This window comes from Lissotriton helveticus, chromosome 3_1 (assembly GCF_964261635.1).
Source record: "Lissotriton helveticus chromosome 3_1, aLisHel1.1, whole genome shotgun sequence".
Taxonomy (NCBI): domain Eukaryota; kingdom Metazoa; phylum Chordata; class Amphibia; order Caudata; family Salamandridae; genus Lissotriton; species Lissotriton helveticus.
This window is the reverse complement of record NC_136061.1, coordinates 666,929,446-666,949,647: the sequence shown is the minus strand read 5'-3', so window position 1 is coordinate 666,949,647 and position 20,202 is coordinate 666,929,446. Positions and strand designations below refer to the sequence as shown.

At 46.3% G+C, this 20,202-nt stretch overlaps 1 protein-coding gene across 1 annotated transcript in view; it reads right to left on the bottom strand.

Moving 5' to 3' along the window:
* LOC144822831 (bone morphogenetic protein 8A-like) overlaps positions 1-20,202 on the bottom strand; it is a 399,395-nt gene that overhangs the window by 78,939 nt on the left and 300,254 nt on the right. The window contains exon 3 of the mRNA XM_078680767.1: positions 18,686-18,834. Within this exon, the coding sequence (XP_078536893.1) occupies positions 18,686-18,834 (149 nt within the window). The remainder of the gene's footprint in view (positions 1-18,685; positions 18,835-20,202) is intronic.

The window sequence follows — 20,202 nt, the reverse complement described above, 5'->3', positions numbered from 1 at the left end:
AATACCAAACAGATTTATTCTGCAGCCTTTTATGCCCAACTGTCTAAACTAGCTTTCAACTTTTGGAAAGACAACATTGAGACAAAAACTGTCTGGGGTACAACAGATTGGCAGGTACAGGGTAAAGAAGCTTTGTTTAGAGCATGTATAATCCCTGAGCAAATTATGTTTTTGAATGACACTGTCCAACAGACGTCTTGCCTTGGGTTAGCCAAGATAAAAGACATGAGCAATCCATCCATACCTACACCTACACTTGAGGATGATAACACTTCAGAGGGGGAGGTCGACATACATACTATTTTGCTTCACAACAGAACAGATTCAGATTGGAATAAATGGTTAATCTGGCCCACAGACATAAGCAACTGTCAAGATAGATTCCTGAACAAAAAGCAGAGTTTCATATCCAATAGGCCAGACCCAAGATATGTTCAGAGACAGCATCCAGGAATAGTAACAACATACAGTGTAGGGAAGCTCTGCCTTGATTGGCTACAAAGATCTACACTAAAGGATGTTAAGCAACACTTACCTTTTCTTAAAGATGGCACTGATCTTATGGAATTCTTGCTAGGACCAAGAACACTGCATCATAAACGTTTTATATATGCCGGTATCTATGCTGCTTATAATGAAGCATGGAAGATTATGCAAGCAGAGACTGCATAAAGAATACGAGAAATTAATTGTATAATTTAGAGAAAACTCCCTCTGTGGTTGACAATGGGTTAACGACTCTGTCGTCCAGGATATATTCATTGGACAGCATAGAGTTCGCACCCGTGGAGACCAGTGCTGCCGCTCTTCTGCCGCTTCTTAAGTAGAACCCCTGATTGTGCTGTGCTGTTTATTGTATCTTTTCTTTTTTTTCCCGTGTTAATTTATGTTTTTCGCTAGCAATACTCACCCCTCCACCCCTTTTTTTCTTCTGTATCCCTTGTCTTTTACCCGCCTCCTCGTCCTGAGGCCACGCCCCCTCGCCGCCCCGCTCCCACCTGCTCCTCCCTCCCTCTCCGCCTCATATGACGACCGCCGCCTGGACGCGCAGCGGACGCGCGCAGCAGGCGCGCCAAAAGTAAGCCCGTCTGCGCCAGTCCGCGTCTGGACTGCACCCAGCGCCGGAACCCCTGGACCGCGCGCACCCCACAACGCCTCACTCCGATACGACGCCACCACCCTCCACGCTCTCCACACCGTCCGAGACCACCGCTGCTTCCAGTCCGCCCCGAAACGCACCCAGGGACCCTTCTCCTGCCACGCCTGCAACTTCACCTGCGACAGAGCCACCAAGCCTCCAAGGACCGGACCCAACCACCTTTGATGCATACTCCTCAACACCTGCTCCGCACGCAAACATGCCGTCAAGCTCTGGGACCTGCTCGACACCTTCTCCCCAGACGTTGCCTTCCTGACCGAGACCTGGTGGAACGACTCCTCGGCACCGGACATCACCATAGCCATCCCGGACGGCTACAATGTCTCCCGCAGAGACCGCACAAACAGAATCGGAGGAGGAATAGCCATCGTCCACAAGTCCACCCTCCAGGTCCACACTCTTGCAGACTACTCCCTCAACTCCGCCGAACACCTCCACTTCCGGATCCACACCGATCCCAACACCACCCTCAGAGGAACACTCGTCTACAGACCCCCAGTTCAGCGACTCCATCGCCGACCTCGCCAGCACCCACGCACTCACCTCCAAGGACTACATCCTCCTCGGGGACCTGAACTTCCACCTTGAGAACAACAGCAATGCCAACCTTGGCCTCCGACAACTCGTCACCGAACCCACCCACACGGCCGGCCACACGCTCGACCCCATCTCCTCCTCAAGCACCCACGTCACCTTCAACAACACCACCGAATTCCGCTGGACCGACCATCGCTGCATCCACTTCACCTTCAAGAAACCAACCACACACCACCGCACCCAACAGCTGCCTCACCGCTGCTGGAGCAAAGTCACCAAGGACCAGCTGACCTCCACCCTCACCCAGAATCCACCCACCGACCTCACCGACCCAGACGCCGCCGCCCGTAACCTCAGGTAGTGGATCGAAGACTGCGCCAACACCCTTGCCCCGCTGAAGAAACCCCCCATCAACCACCCCAGCAAGAAAGCCGCCTGGTTCACCGAAGAACTCCAGACCTCCAAACGCACATGCCGGAAGCTGGAGAAGAAATAGTTCCATGACCGCACACCAGACAGCTATGCAGCCCACAAGGACGCCACCCGCAGACATCACCACCTCATCAGAACAGCCAATAGATCCTCCTTCAAAGCCCGCCTGGTTAACAACGCACACAACAGTAAAGAGCTTTTCAACATAGTGAAGGAACTCTCTAACCCCAGTGCCAACACCAACAACATCCCGCCCTCGCAAGACCTGTGCGACTCACTGGCCAACTTCTTCCATCGCAAGATCGCCGACATTCACGGCAGTTTCAACACCCCGTCCACTCCGACCCCGACAGACCTCACCCCGAACGCCACCTGCACCACCCAGCTGACCTCCTGGTCCCACGTCAACGACGATGAGACTCGCAAGGTCATGAACTCCATCCACTCAGGATCTCCGTCAGACCCCTGCCTACACCATGTCCTCAACAAAGCAGACACAATCATCGCACCCCAACTACGGAAGGTCATCAACATCTCCTTCGTCACAGCGACATTCCCAGAAAGCTGGAAGCACGCCGAAATCAACACCCTCCTCAAGAAGCCCAAGGCGGACCCCAAGGAACTCAAGAACTTCCGGCCCATCTCCCTGCTCCCTTTCCCGGCGAAGGTCATCGAGAAAATCGCCAACATACAGCTAACCCGCCACCTTGAGGACAACAACATCCTAGACCCATCCCAGTCCGGATTCAGACGAAACCACAGCACCGAGACAGCCCTCATCGCCGCCACAGACGACATCCGGCGCCAACTAGACAACGGCGAAACCTCAGCCCTCATCTTCCTGGACCTGTCAGTCGCCTTCGACACGGTCTGCCACCGCACACTAAGAACACGCCTTCAAGAAGCCGGAATCCAAGAGAAGGCCCTGGACTGGACCACGTCCTTCCTCTCCGGCAGAACCCAGAGAGTCCGCCTCCCACCCTTCCGATCCAAAGCCACTGACCTCATCTGCGGCTTACTCTAGATTTAAAACAGGGACCCCCTGAATCGGATAAGTTTCCTGGGTCATCTGCGGCGTACCACAGGGCTCATCCCTCAGCCCGACCCTGTTCAACGTCTACATGGCCCCCTCGCACAAGTGGCCCACCAACACGACCTGAACATCATCTCTTACGCCGACGACACCCAGCTCATCCTCTCCCTCACCAAGGACCCGCACACCGCCAAAACCAACCTCCACGAGGGAATGAAGGGCGTCGCCGAATGGATGAGGAACAGCTGCCTGAAACTAAACTCGGACAAGATGGAAGTCCTCATCCTCAGCCCCACCCCCTCTGCCTGGGATGACTCCTGGTGGCCGACCACACTGGGAACAGCACCGACACCCACGGACCACGCACGCAACCTAGGATTCATCCTTGACTCCTCCCTCTCCATGTCGAAGCAAGTCAATGCCGTCACCTCCTCCTTCTACAACATCCTCCGAATGCTCCGCAGGATCTACACATGGAACCCGACCGAAACCAGAAGAACGGTGGCCCACGCACCTCGTCAGCAGCAGGCTGGACTACGGCAACGCACTCTACGCAGGAATCCCGGCCAAACACCTACAATGGCTGCAACGCATCCAGAACACCTCCGCCCTCCTGATCCTCAACATCCCTCGACGCAGCCACATCACCTCCCACCTAAGAGACCTGCACTGGCTCCCCGTCAACAAGAGGATCACCTTCAAGCCCCTCAGCCATGCACACAAAGCACTCCACGACACCGGACCAGCCTACCTGAACAGCAGACTCAACTTCTACACCCCCGCCCGCCAGCTCCGCTCCGCCAGCCTCGCCCTCGCCGCCGCCCCGCGCATACAACGAACTACCTCCGGCGGCAGATCCTTCTCCTTCCTTGCCGCCAAGAACTGGAACACCCTCTCCACTCACCTACGGCAGACCCAGGACCTGCTCACCTTCAGGAAAGTAAAGTAAAAGTAAAGTCCACATTTGTAAAGCGCACAATCACCCGTAAGGGTCTCTAGGCGCTGGGGGCCGTCGGGAAGATTAAGCGAGCTATTGCCCAGAGTCACATGGTGCTGGGCTAACCTGCCGCCGGAGCCGGGGATCGAACCGTGGTCCCCAGATTCCAGCGTCAGTCGCCCTGGCCGCGGCGCCACACCTCTTCCTAAGAAGCTCCTCAAGACCTGGCTCTTCGAGCAGTGGCAGCACCCCCTCCCATCAGTGCCTTGAGACCCTCACGGGTGAGTAGCACGCTCTACAAATTCACTGATTGATTGATTGTGTCTTCTGACATAGACATCATGGAACTGGATTTGGTCATGCTGCAACATGATCTGTTGCAACTAAGTTCTATCATGCTATTAGGCTGGACGTTGCAAAACCTTCATTCAGGCTATGTGCCTTGGCGTTCAATCAATACTACGTCACTGTTTTCAGAAATCAATCTCACTGATAAACACATCAAATTGGCACAAAGGGGAGCAGACTATACGCTGCTGAGCATTGAAAAACTGGAAAGATTGCCATTTACGGTAGCAGAAAAAACAGCTATTGAATGGATTATACATGGAACAATCACTCTGCCTGTTACAATTTTCCATTTTCAATATGGCCTAAAACACATACCAGCAGGTAAATATGAAAGGTTGGGTAAAGTATACATCAAGACATCCTGGGATTTACCAAACGCACACAGATGTTGGAGTGGGGGATGGGAAGTATTTCTTAGCGGTTCAAACTGTGAAAATGCACTAAGCTGTTCTCTGCTTTGTCAGGGTATTAATTTACATGGGCCTGCGATGGTTCCTCTAACAATTTATCCTGTCATCTGCTAGGCTCACCAGCTGCAGTGATTGATCCAATTTTGTGATAACTTTTAAATGGAAGTTACCTCATGTTGAATGATCACAGCTGCTGTGGCATGTTGCCAGGTATCCCATATCTAGTGACTGTTACATCCAGGGTCACTTGCTGTATGCAAGTATTGTTTGCAAAAACCTAGACAGCCAGGGAGTCGCCTTTATGGCCTTCACTGAACATCTCTTCTATACAACTTGATACTCTAAGCAGAATGAAAGCCATTCTTTTGCAAAAAAATGTGCCACTGACCTCTGCCAAAGAGACCTATGATCTACTAGTCACAAGGACTTCTGCAGAGATACATTCCCTTTTTAATACAAACTGCCCTATACATTTCTCAGAAATGTTAAGTTGTATCTTAAACACATCTGATACGAGCGGTATTGTACATGTATTTAAGACCGTATTTTCTGGACTGTTAGCACCTTTTGAAGCCCTCCTAGGAATATTTCCAAACTTCGTGCACTCTGTGTTTGGCCTCGTTTTAGGAATCATTGCAGGGATACTATTTTTGCTCCTACTGCTGCGATATGGCAAGCGAATATGCCAGCAACACCCAGTTCTCCATGGAGACAACTCTACTGGCGATGAAGTGTCGTGAGCGCATCGTCCAAATTTTGGGACTACCTCGTTTACGAGAATTAAATACCACATGGTTTCTGTCATTCAGACCAATTTGGCAAGATTGCCTCTTACCTGTTCTACGCTGCCTGCTATGCGGAGAAGAATGCGTGTTAGACACATGTCACACACTCCTATCAGTCATGCAAACAGAGGTTGATACTTTGCTTGAACTAGCAACGTCCCATGCTCTGTGTTGTCCCCAGCGGCTACCAATTCTGATGACGGCATTCATTGAGATCTCACAGATGCAAATTGCAACTGCTGAGGTACGAGAGGAAACAGGCGTGCAGGGACCATCCAGAATGAACATTGCTAATGCGACCAATGCTGACGGCGATGCTTCACATCTTCGTGCGGTTAATCTTCTAAACAAGGTAATCCAACTTTCGCCTACAATGGTAGACAACTTTTTGTCAACAGACTTAGAAGATTTCATGTTTTCTCCTAGCCCTAACACTGACTTTGGAATTTGGTACACAGTGTTCTGAGAGACTTTGAATTTGACCTTCATTTTTCAAAACAAGGTACTATCTTTGGAACTCTTTTTCCCGTGATACATTTTTTTTATCCAAATTTGTATATTTCATTTTTTGGCACAAGAAATCTGCTTAAAGTAGTACTATTCATAGAGAACAAGAATTTTTTTAATACCTCCAGAGACAATATTTGACCTTGTTCACATACAAACAGTTTTATGTACATCTGACATGAAATGGTTTCGGCACTTTTTCTCCTGTATTTACGAGCCATTTCATAAATGTATATGTTCATACATGTTTAGAACTTAGTATTCAGTAAGGGTCGTACATAAGAAAGTGGAGTGGGTGTTGTGTTCGATTTTAGATTCCTAATGATTTTCCAGATTCATGCCCTTATATAGGTAGAATTCGTGTTTCCCTTATATAGGCATAGAAATCCAGTCCTTATTTAGGCATAGCCCATTGCTGCCCAAATACAGGCGTGGCTACTTCCATCTATTCATCTACGTCACAACGATTTCTTGGATAACCAGACTCTTAAGCTGTTAGGGAATTCCCCTTTCTTGAATATTGATTTCTCCAAGAACTCAGTTATTATGATTGAACATCTATTCCTTAGGGGTTCATTCATGACGTTCATATGCCCGACTTTACGTCAATGCTGGCATTCCTAAACACCTGCAAGGTATAAATATACCTTCACTTGCTATGGCAAAGCACGGTGTGGTTTTGTGCAGTTCGACTACCTACTTGACCGACGCAGCTCGCTACAGCAAGTGCCGAAGGAAGCCAACTCTCCAGCTAACGCACTGATCAGAAGCTGTCATCCTCCTGCCGAGAATCCAGCTCCAGTGTTTCTGACTCCCCTTGCAGGGTGTTGGGAAATCGAGTCCGTGAAAGAGATACCGACCTCCCTCATTCTAAGGTATGGAGCTGACTAGAACCTAGAGAAACCTTTGGCAATTCTTGTCAAAAACTAAACCTATGCTAAAAACAAACACTTACTTCTTCCCTTGTACTAGACCTAGATTAGGTACATTGTGGTAGGCGTATTTTAGAAGCACCAGTTGAGTATTTTAGCCTGTGTTATTTATGTATGTATTTTTACATGTCATAGCAACAGACAATGCTATTACAGTATTATTTTATATTACTGTTTACGCTGTATACATTATACTTTGCATTCTGTCTAACGATTGTAGCCGTTCACCTCTCTTGCATGAGAAAGAAGACTGTTCAATAAACCCTTTTATTGGAACACCTGTCTCTTTTTATGCAACTCTGTAGAAACGAAGCATGCACAATTGACTGAGTAAAATAGTTATCTATTGTTTCCACGACTCTGAAGATACGTTTCGATTCTTGGGGAAACCAGGGGGCATATTATCAAGGGGGTTTATCTCCGCTTTTTTGGCTTTAAAAGGCAAGAAAGCAGAGATAAAATTATCTCCCTATTACCTAGCTGTCGCTAACACCAGTTAGCGACAGCTAGTAGGAGATAGCGACCATCTTGGGCCCCACTTTGCATGTCAGTGATATTTATCACTAATGACATGCAAAGTGGGCGTACCAAGATGTTAGCGACTGGAAACAGTCGCTAACATCGCTATCTCCTATTACCAACTTTTGGAGATATTCGCTCTAAGCGCAAATATCTCCTAAAGCTAACACCTGCCCTGAGCAGTTCTTAGCCATGTTATCCAATGGGAGGTGGATAACATGGCTAAGAGCATTAGCTCGGTAATGCATGAATATCGCTGACTTTTCAGCGATATTCATGCATTGCGGCTGTTTTTTATCGCACTTGCGATAAACCTTGGTAATACCAAGGTTTATCTGCGATAAAAATCGCCGCAGCTCAGCGGTAAAATTTGTCTCTAACCAAGCAATTGCTTGGTAATATGCCCCAAAGTTGTTATGTTTATGTGGTTGTCAGAAACGAATCCCTTCTTGTTAACTCGAGAAAGTTTCTAGTGACCTCTGAGCTTGCTGGCACTCACAATTAAGTTTAGTATACTCGATAGAGACATACTGACCTCAGTCCTATGTCAAATCTATAGTGTATATTATTCCAATGCACAGAGCCTATTGGGAATATAGAAACTACACTACAGGGCCTGACCCCTATTTTATTTATTTATTTATTTAAATTGGAAGGGGGCTGTGTTGCCCCCCTTTCAAGGCCATAATCCCCCGGGGCATGGGCAGTTTTTCTTTTAAATTTATTTGGAGGGGGGCTGTGTTTCCCCCCTCCTCAGGCCATTTATGGCCCCGGGGCCGGCCTTTGTTTGTTTTGCTTTTTTTAAATTTTTGAGGAGGGGGCCACGTGGCCCCCCTCCCAGGCCACTTCTAGCCCCGGAGACCCCATCCCCCGGGGCTCGCCCTCTCCATTGGGGACCGGGGAGTGGTCACCAATCCCCCCACGGTTGCGCAGGCTCCCCGCCTCCTGCAGGAGCCGGCATTGCTTTTCCACATGGGGAACTACTAAGATGCAGCTCCCCGTGTGGAAAAGCAATCGGCTTTGGTTTTTGGAAAGCTCTCAATTCCAAAAACCAAAGCAGAGTTTGCTATGACAGGGCGGGAGCCGAACGGCACCCACCCTGCCATAACAAACTGCAGTGTCCCGGGGGTGGGCACCCCAGGACACTGCAGGAGCCGGCCCTGGACGGTGGCGGACCTCAGGGCCATCACTGGCTTCAGGAGGGGGGCAGCGCGGCCCCTCTCCCAACATTGTTAAAGCCCCGGGGAGATAGTGGTCCCCAGGGCTGGGGTTCCGTAAGGGACCTCCAAATTTGCATACTTAGTGCCCCGGGGGGGTTTTGGTCCCCAGAGCGTGTGGGTGGGTTTCAGCCACACACACAGGTAGTTATTTTTTTAAAACAAGCCACGGGGTGGCGGTCCCTGGGGCTGTGTGGGGGCCATGTGCCCCACTGCCAATATTTTATAAAAGCCCCAGGGGAGGTGGTCCCCAGGGCATGGGGGGGCCTTTGAGCCCCCCACCCATTTACCATACGAGCCCCGGGGGTGGCGGTCCCCGGGCTGCGGGGGCAGTGAGCCCCCTGCAAATACTTTTGAAAATCCCCAGGGGTGGCGTTCCCCGGGGCTTGAGGGGGCCTTTGAGCCCCCCACCCATTCGCCATACAAGCCCAGGGGGTGGCGGTCCCCGGGGCTTGAGGGGGCCTTTGAGCCCCCCACCCATTTACCATACAAGCCGGGTGGCGGTCCCGGGGCTGTGGGGGGGCCGTGAGCCTACCACAAATACTTTTGAAAAGCCCTAGGGTGGCGGTCCCCGGGGCTAGGGGGCCCTTTTGGGCCCCTCATTACAATATGAACATTGCACCCGGGACTCGGCCCACCCAGGGTCTAATTAATAACGAAGCATGGGATCCTACGCGCATCCCATGATTTTTTTTTTAATGTTTTTTTTGTCCCTGGGAGTCCTTGTGGGACCCCCTAAGCAGGCCTAGGGGGTCAAGGTGTTTCTACCCTGCCCCCTTTTCATTTTTTACGTGTTTGTTTTGCGGATTTCTTGTGCCTCGGTTTTACCGAGGCACAAGATTGCTGGCAACACTTCCTGGTTTGAAGTGTTGACATCCAATCAGAGTGAAGCTCGTGATCGGCAGGGTGCGCGGATACTCCGTGCCTCTATATATCGATATTTTTTTAATCTTGATTTTCTCAGCAACAACTGAACGGATTTACACCATTTGACAAAAAGAGTTCTTTCTGAACCAAGGGCTACCTTTTTGCCAAATTTGGTGTAATTCCGTTCAGCAGCAGCAGCAGCAGCATTAACATGGAGAAAACACGTTTTGGGACCCCCCTTTTTTCTCGGCCCCCGCTTGCTGAATCACCCCGAAACTTTCAAGATAGGAGCAGACCGGAGCGGGCCATAAGTTTTGAAAATTTCGCGAAGATTCGTCAACCGGCATCAAAGTTATTAGGAATAGAATGTTGCGATTTTCCCATAGTAACTAGGTCCTAACTATAACTACCTACTTGCGACCGCCAGTAGGTAATATGTATATATATATCAAAAACCACAGTCCTGATAACAAAACATCCTCTTCCAATAGAAAAATCAGGTACGGACCACTTAGCAGTTAAAGTTTTTTCAGTGCTTAATTGTGTGTTCAGCAACATGACGCGTTTCGACCGTGTTTCCCCGGTCTTGATCATATATATATATACACAGCGCTCAGCTTCAGATTCGTAATTCTCCAAAGAACCGCACTCGTGGAGTCAAAATTTTCCGTGCTCACACCATCAAATTTTAATCACACAGATTAACAGACGCGTTTCAGCGTAAAGCCTTCGTCAGTGTCAATTACATTGCGAGGTTTAACATGGGTATTAAAGCAAAACATTCATAGACATGGTTGACGGACTGTGTGTTTTTATGTCGCGCCATCTTGCAGTGTGTTTAATACATTTAATGCATTGTAATACGCTGCACGATCTATGTTACCTCAAGTATTCCTTGAATTACTATAATATTGCCGTGTATCGGCCTGGCTCCCCATGATAATCGTGGGGAGATAAGAAAAGGGGGGATGTGAAGCCTCACAATCCCCAATATCAAGGTTCATACTTGTCCATCATGCCATGTATTGGCAAGGATACAGTTGTATACAGCAGCTAATTACCACCAAGTGCGAAACATACCTCCACCTGTGCAAAGTTATAAATTCAAAAAATTCTAAATTCTGATTACCAAAACAAAGTAAGTCAGATGAATATATCACATAGTTATCCAGAGAAGAGAGATACCCTAGTTAGGATGTCTTAACTCATTAGTTCCTCCCAACAGTTCCTGAAAGTTTCTGCTCCAAATTTTACAGTATTTATCTATCTGTATCAAAACAAAGGGGGAGAAGAATATACTAGAATAGAAAGAATAGAAAGAATAGTCATTGGCTAGTTGGTAAAGTTATTTTCCCAGATGAACTGCCAGTTCTTCTCCGCTATTCAATCCCCGTGGGGCCTTTGTCATGAGGTCGATGATATACCTGGATTCCAGGCGTCTCAGTTTTTTTAGTCTATCACCCCCTCTGGTCCCCTCTGCCACAAAATCAATTCCAAAATATTGTAGTTTACTTCTGTCTCTCTGGTGCACCTGGTCAAAATGTCTTGCAACAGGGTATGCCGGGTCTGCTTTCTCAATGGCCCTTTGATGTTCAAGTACCCTTATCTTTAATTGGTGGATCGTGCTCCCAATGTACTTTAGGCCGCACGGGCAGACTAGACAATAAACTGCATAACTGGTGCTACATGTCATGAACTTCTTGATGGTTCTGGAGATGTTTGTCCCAGGGATCCCATATTTCATATTTTCTTACCCTTTTGCTTCCCATGCATTCTTTCTATTCTTTCTATTCTAGTATATTCTTCTCCCCCTTTGTTTTGATATAACTTTGCACAGGTGGAGGTATGTTTCGCACTTGGTGGTAATTAGCTGCTGTATACAACTGTATCCTTGCCAATACATGGCATGATGGACAAGTATGAACCTTGATATTGGGGATTGTGAGGCTTCACATCCCCCCTTTTCTTATCTCCCCACGATTATCATGGGGAGCCAGGCCGATACACGGCAATATTATAGTAATTCAAGGAATACTTGAGGTAACATAGATCGCGCAGCGTATTACAATGCATTAAATGTATTAAACACACTGCAAGATGGCGCGACCTAAAAACACACAGTCCGTCAACCATGTCTATGAATGTTTTGCTTTAATACCCATGTTAAACCTCGCAATGTAATTGACACTGACGAAGGCTTTACGCTGAAACGCGTCTGTTAATCTATGTGATTAAAATTTGATGGTGTGAGCACGGAAAATTTTGACTCCACGAGTGCGGTTCTTTGGAGAATTACGAATCTGAAGCTGAGCGCTGTGTTATTGCGATGGCCCATTACCGCATACCGCACCCACCCGCGAGTGCCCTGATTACCAAGTGGGACAGAGAGCGAGAATATATATATATATATATATATATATATATATATATATATATATATATATATATATATATATATATATATATATATATATTTATATATTTATATTGTGTGAAAAACCAGTCGTAGCAAAAACAATGACAAATATGGCTCTGGCTTATGAGATGGTCACAGAAATTCAGTGTAGTGAAATATGCAGAACGAGATGAGTGTGGATGGTGATGCTTGATTAAAAAGGAAATCTAAGATATTCTTTGGAGTCAGTACAGTCTTTAATTCATAGAATCATTTGAAGCGTGATGGTGTCCGAGAGTTATTCTTTTTTGAAAGGCACTCTAATATTATTACCCGTCTAGGAGAGGTTAGCACAAGGTACAGTCCGCATGTGTCATACCAAAAAAAACATATTTTTGAAAGCACTGCAAGCATTTTAAGATTGAGGGAAACATTAGTAAAGTTTGATACAATGTAGCACAGTAACTAAAGTTACTTTCTCGCATCAATAGGAGAGACTAGAAAAGCACCATATCTACTAAGGTATGATGCCGGTTTTGTCTCTTCCTGTGCTAGCGCACATTTGGCAGCCTTGCACCAATGCACACAACAATGCACTTTAGTGCTTGGGTGTGTGTGTTTGATGCCAACTAAACTTTTTTGTTGTGGAAAGGTACCCTTCTGTACAGAAACTATGCTTTAACATAGTTTAATATTGTTACCACTGTATGTATGCTGTAAAGTACTGTACATGCGTAAAGTTTCAAAAGTTGAGAGAAAATAAAACTTTACTCATTCTTTAGGTCTGCCTTAATGTCCCCATACCAGTAAACAATGCATGTGATCTTGTGTAATGTAACTAAATGGTGCTCATATAAAGCGCTCTAATACCTTCGGTTCGAGTTTTAGCTATATTTAAAAAACTGTAGAAAATGCACTAAGAGGTAAAAATATAGCTTTTAACATAAGGAAAGACAAATAGATACCCATTTCCTGGCTCTAATTGTACAAAGTGAAACAAAAAATCTGAATAAATGGCAGCTTCCCCACTTAAATGTTGTGTTCTTAGGCAAATATTTTATTTCTTTACCACAATAGAACCCACCAATTTTGGGTCCGAGGGAGTGGGGGAGGATTTTCTTTGGGGAAGAGACAACTGTTTGTGCTCTCCCTTGAAAATACAACAACCACATAAAACAAACGGGCCCATATACTTCTAACCCTGGGCTTTCACACCTTATCGTGTAGGCATTTCCTCACCGCAAATGTGTATCAACTGGCTGGCTACTCTACTCATCCAGTAATATGGATTTACACAGGTGCATACTTTACATAGAAAATATTTACAGGGCTCAGTTTATGCATGAGCTCTAAGATGCGAGCCAGACCCTTGGCTTGCCTCTGGCTCACCTCTCCCTGCTAATTTATTGGCTCGCCTACTTCTGAGAATGCCCATTTAGAAACCATGGAACATATCCTTGCCACAAAGTAGTGATTAGCTCTACTTTGCATTATGTTAGGTAACATTCCAACGAAAATCAGGATGTGCATTAGAAAGTAAATTGCAGCACAACTCCTTGTCCTGGGGTTGCATCACTTGTCTGTAATGCAAACTTGGTGAAAAAGGTTAGTAAATTTTCCCTTGAGTATTTCTGCACATTTTCTGCCAGTTTATCTTATAATGTGTGCATCATGCAATACATTGTTTAATTGTCCTACATATTCAAAGTGCATTCACTCCCAGGGACCTCATAGGTCTATAAACATACAAGTCACCAGTCCCCAGGGCACCAACTAGTTATACATACGATATCTGAAGTAATCCTATTAACCTAGAGGTGGGTGAGCCACTGAAAGCTCAAGCGGGCTCGACCCTGAAGCCTGGCCCTGACTCAGATCGGGGTTCTGTTGAAACCTCGAGCTCAAAACAAGACAGGCTTTCATGTGGCTTCTGCCTACTTACTCACTCTACCCTCCAGCACAAAAAGGTAAAAAAAAAAATTAGCCAATTTAGTGGCTGATTCGTACACAGTGAGATCAGAAAACCTGGACTAATCATGGATTCCCCGCTTAACCAAACTGTGTGATCTTAATCAAATATTTTATTTTACCAATCTTCCTTTTTCTACAAATACATGAGTTCAGAGTACCAGCTGTACAAAACCTATTGTGTTTCATTTAATAGACTGTAATGTTGCTCTATTTATAAGCATGTGGGCTGCATAAAGGATTCACATGACAACTATCAGGACTGGAATGGTTCTAAGTTCATGTTTAAAAACTATCACTTTTAATAAGTACTTTTTAGTGCAGTACTAAAAGGTGACTTATTAATGTCAAAACATCCACAGATTAAACAAATACACTTGTTTGAATTTTGAAGACACTTTATCATATTTTAAGTGATGTTTGGTGTATAATTTTCATGGCATGCGTTTTCAGGGCTCAGTGTATCCACAGACTCTAAGAGCCAAGTCAGACCTTTTGCTCAGCTCTGACTTGGCTCAGCGTGTTAATGTGTTGGCTCGCCCACCTCCATATTAACAAATTTACACTCAGAACAATGGATTGCCCACAGATCAAGGAGGAGAAAATGATGAGGCAGCACTGACTAAATTATGTAGCAGTAAAATCACATTGGGTTGCATATTGTGACCCATTTTGAGATGGTATTACTTCATTATATTGCCATTTTAACAAATCATACGGGCAAATGTTCCACCTCATTAATTTAACACCCAAATGTTGTGATCAGAGTTGTGCTACTACCATATTGTTTAACGGCTCTTATGCATGAATTTGAGGTGAAAAGGAGTGGGAGGTAGGTTAGTACTGAATGATTCGAATATATGCACATGGGAACAGTCCAGATCGAACTGCCAGGCCAGCTGGATTCAAGCTATCCTGGCTGAAGAAGGGTGACATACCCTGAAACCGGTCCCAGGATGCTTGTTTCCAGTCCAGGGAGGGCCTGGTCTGGCAGTTCGGTCTGGACTGTTCCCATGAGGCACAGGATCAAGACTGATTTGCATATGGCTGGGTCTAAACTGGGGTGGCGTAGTGGGCAAAAGAACGATGGATTTAACCCAGATCTTTTGACTGGGGTAGAATGTTTGCATGATCAGCATTCCGTCCATCATTTGTTTACTATAACACTTTTCGCCCTAAGTGGGATGGGAAATCCCAGAGGTGGGTCCCTTTGCTCACTGTGCCACTGGATTCAAGCTAGCCTGGCTCATGCAGGGTGACATACCCTGAAACAGGTCCCAGGATGCTGGTTTCTGGTCCAGGGAGGACCTGGCCTGGCAGTTTGGTCTGGACTTTTCCCAGGGGGCACAGGGTCAAGACTGATTTGCATATGGCTGGGTCCAATTAGAGGTGGCGTAGTGGGCAAAAGAATAATGGATTTAGCCCAGATCTTTTGACTGTTAGAGAATGTTTGCATGATCAACATTCCGTCCATCATTTGTTTGCTGTAACACTTTTCGCCCTAAGTGGGATGGGTATGCCCAGACATGTGTTCCTTGCTCACTGTGCCACTGGATTCAAGCTAGCCTGGCTGATGAAAGGTGACATACTCTGAAACCAGTCCCAGGATGCTTGTTTCCGGTCCAGGGAGGACCTGACCTGGCAGTTCGGTCTGGACTGTTCCCATGGGGCACAGGGTCAAGACTGATTTGCATATGGCTGGGTCCAAACTGGGGTGGCGAATGGGCAAAAGAACAATGGATTTAACCCAGATCTTTTGACTGGTGGAGAATGTTTGCATTGGCAGCATTCCATCCATCATTTGTTTGCTGTATCACTTTTCGCCCTAAGTGGAATGGGTATGCCCAGACATGTGTTCCTTGCTCACTGTGCCACTGGATTCAAGCTAGCCTGGCTGATGAAAGGTGACATACTCTGAAACCAGTCCCAGGATGCTTGTTTCCGGTCCAGGGAGGACCTGACCTGGCAGTTCGGTCTGGACTGTTCCCATGGGGCACAGGGTCAAGACTGATTTGCATATGGCTGGGTCCAAACTGGGGTGGCGAGTGGGCAAAAGAACAATGGATTTAACCCAGATCTTTTGACTGGTGGAGAATGTTTGCATTGGCAGCATTCCATCCATCATTTGTTTGCTGTATCACTTTTCACCCTAAGTGGAATGGGTATGCCTAGGCGTGGGTCCCTTGCTCACTGTGCCACTGGATTCAAGCTAGCCTGGCTGAAGAAGGGTGACATACCCTGAAACCGGTCCCAGGATGCTTGTTTCCAGTCCAGGGAGGACAGTTCGGTCTGGACTGTTCCCATTGGGCACAGGGTCAAGACTGATTTGCATATGGCTGGGTCCAAGCTGGGATGGTGTAGTGCGCAAAAGAACAATGGATTTAATCCAGATCTTTTGACAGGGGGAGAATGTTTGAATGGTCAGCATTCCGTCCATCATATGTTTGCTGTAATACTTTTTGCCCTAAGTGGGATGGGTATGCCCAGACGTGGGTCCCTCATCACTGTGCCACTGGATTCAAGCTAGCCTGGCTGATGAAGGGTGACATACCCTGAAACCAGTTCCAGGATGCTTGTTTCCGGTCCAGGGAGGACCTGCACTGGCAGTGCGGTCTGGACTATTCCCATGGGGCACAGGGTCAAGACTGATTTGCATGTGGCTGGGTACAAACTGGGGTGGCGTAGTGGACAAAAGAACGACGGATTTAACCCAGATCTTTTGACTGGGGGAGAATGTTTGCATTGTCAGCATTCCGTGCATCATTTGTTTCCTGTAACACTTTTTGCCCTAAGTGGGATGAATATGCCCAGGCGTGGGTCCCTTGCTCACTGTGCCACTGGATTCAAGCTAGCCTGGCTGATGAAGGGTGATATACCCTGAAACCGGTCACAGGATGCTTGTTTTCGGTCCACGGAGGTCCTGGCCTGGCAGTTCGGTCTGGTCTGTTCCCATGGGGCACAGGGTCAAGACTGATTTGCATATGGCTGGGTCAAAACTGGGGTGGCGTAGTGGGCAAAAAAATGATGGATTTAACCCAGATCTTTTAACTGGGGGAGAATGTTTGCATTGTCAGCATTCCGTCCATCATTTGTTTGCTGTAACAATTTTTGCCCTAAGCAGGATGGGTATGCCCAGACGTGGGTCCCTAGCTCACTGTGCAACTGGATTCACGCTAGCCTGTGTGATGAAAGGTGACATACCCTGAAACCGGTCCCAGGATGCTTGTTTCCGGTCCAGGGAGGACCTGGCCTGGCAGTTCGGTCTGGACTGTTCCCATGGGGCACAGGGTCAAGACTGATTTGCATATGGCTGGATCCAAACTGGGGTGGCATAGTGGGTAAAAGAACAATGGATTTAACCCAGATCTTTTGACTGGGGGAGAATATTTGCATTGTCAGCATTCCGTCCATCATTTGTTTGCTGTAACACTGCTTTCTAGTATGGGCGGAGGGGGCTGCTGGGCGTTCATTACACTCAGTTTAATACTGTGCACTGAGAGAGCACCTGTGTGAAACATATGTGAAGAGTTGGGGGCAGATTTACAAGCCCCTTGCGCCACTTTTGTGCCACTTATAATATGAGATAAGTGATGCAAAAATGGAGCAAGGGGCTTGCAAATCTGCCCCTTGGTGCTGAAAAAAAGAAATGTGCTGCCAACATTGTTTTAGATCAAGCGTGGCCTACCGTACTTGCTTGAAAAAAATATAAAATTAAAAAATACAATTAGGCGAGCTGCATAAGGTAAATTAAAGGTGCACAGCTGCTATTGTTGAAAATCAAGCGCAGAATGCCACGCTGCTTAAAAAAACATTTAATATAAAAAAAAGAGTTTCACAAGCCGTGGATAACAAAAGAAAGGTGCACGGCTGCTATGGTTAAAGGTAAAGCGCGGGGTGCGGTGCTGCTGAGAAAAAAAAAAGATACCGTGTACACGCCAGCTGTGGAGCGCGGAGGGGACAGAGCGTTTTTCAACAGTAGCTAGGGGAAAGTCATTAACAAAATAGTGTTCACAAACTGTAAATAACACATTCTAAGTAACAACACATGTAAAAGGGGCAGTCAGTTTGGGAGTTTAAAAGTGGAGGAAGGAGGTACTAAGGAGGTACTACTAAATTTAACCAATGAAAAAACAACATTTCGAAAAGACAGTCAAAGGAGCCAATAAAATACATGGGTGGGAAAATGGGTGGAGCTTCAAGCACATATTATGAATAGAACATTTCTCAAAGAGACAGTGCAAGCGCTGCCTAGGCAAGGCCTACCCAACAAAGCCTCCTCTACTTTTAAAAGACCTTTGAATGACCTGTGAATGACCTGTGGACTAGAGTCCAGGGCACAGATCAGATAAGAATCCTCTGTGTCATACAAGCTGCAGCCCAGGCAACAGCTCATTTAAATGTAATTTATTTTTCAGTTCCATTGCTTTTAATGCTCTGAAACAACGAATGAAATTTAAACAGGGACTGCATCATCTCTTTTTAAACAGCAGGGTCATTTGTCCCCCCCCCACCCACTCTTGTCCCCTGTGACCACCCACCTCCAAAATCTGGGGGGATAAATCCCCCGCATTCCCACAGTTCCTACGCCCATGACCAGTTAAGAGACGCTGGCAGAGCTGCTTCTAGAAATACCAACCGTCTTCTGTCTCCACATAAAGCCGCAATCCAAGGTTGTATTTCGGGTTCAATAACCAGTGGTTACTGGCCGCCGTGACATCGAAAACCAGCCAACCCTCGTCCCCAGCTTCAACATCCTGCAGGTCCAAGAGGAACTGGTCAGACTCCCTGTGGAAAAAAAGCATGTCATGACTCAGCTGCTGAATGTTGATGTTCAACAGAAAATCGTGCCTGTGGTGTCTGCAGTTTTAGAACATAATGCTTGGTTTCTCAAATGGAGGCACTTTGTGGCATTCAATATGGCCCAGGCCCAAGGAGGCTAACGGTATTCCTGTATTTGTCTAGCCAAAGGCAAAGTGCAGAAGTTTCATCAAGTATCTTTTCTTGAGGTGAGAGTAAGCACCAGGAACCATTGATGAATAGGAGTCCCGTATTCCCCACGTTACCTGATGACAGCACATTCAGTATATTGGAAAGCTTATGGTCACCTAATTCACTCCAGTATATGAAAAGCGTGACCTGACTGATAAGTATTGGGTGTTAGGCAACTAACAACAGTAAAGCACAATGGACAAGGTTAGCGAAAAGGTAAAGCAGGAACAAGCAAGAGGACATTCACTCAGGTGGAATATTTACTACAAAATGACACAGCACGACGCTGCAAGCCACCTTGCTGAGCCTAGCTGCATCATTAGGATTGTGCAGGGATGTGGCATATTTACAGCAATACGACGCATCCCTGCATTTCGCTGGCTTACAATTGGCTTCCTAGCACCAACACATTCCCGTCTGATCTTATTCATTAATCGCCATACATCTTCAATTTAGTATTAATGAGTTAAAAGCTCAGAACCATTTCGATTAGCATCAATACATATTTATTTTATCACTCCGAATAATACATCAGTTTTTGTTCACAATAAGATAGTCTTTTCCTTTCCATCACATCCACGACTGCACGCAGATCATTAGAACATATAAAAATTGTAACACATGCAATAAATTAATTCTACGCTCAAACATTCATTCATCTTTCTCCCACATTCATCACTCAATAATATCACATGTAAAAAAATCAACTTTACTGATAGATTCTTACGGGTCTGGCTTAGCACAGTTTTACTAAGTAATATCATTGCTGATGTTCAATGTTCGATTTATTCTTCTGTATACATTCAATAGTGCAATTAGTACATACAAACCATCATATGTAATTTTTTTAATATAGATTTATGATTACAATTTCTTAATTCTTCTGTTTTTGCTTTCATTTCCTGATGTGGCTTAACCCATCAACCTCAACGACCGTTTCTGCTAAAACACCTTGCTCAGGAGCGCCACATGTAATGACCCCATGAAACATCCAAAGTCTGCAATCAAATAATGTAAGAATATCCCTGGGCCACACATTAAAACAAGTGCATTATAAATGGTGTGCGTTTTAGTTTAAAACTGTCAATCAGGTCAACCAAATACACCAAAAAGTGTCCACACCCAAGGAGGGAAAAAAAGCAATATGAAATTTAATTTGAGCGC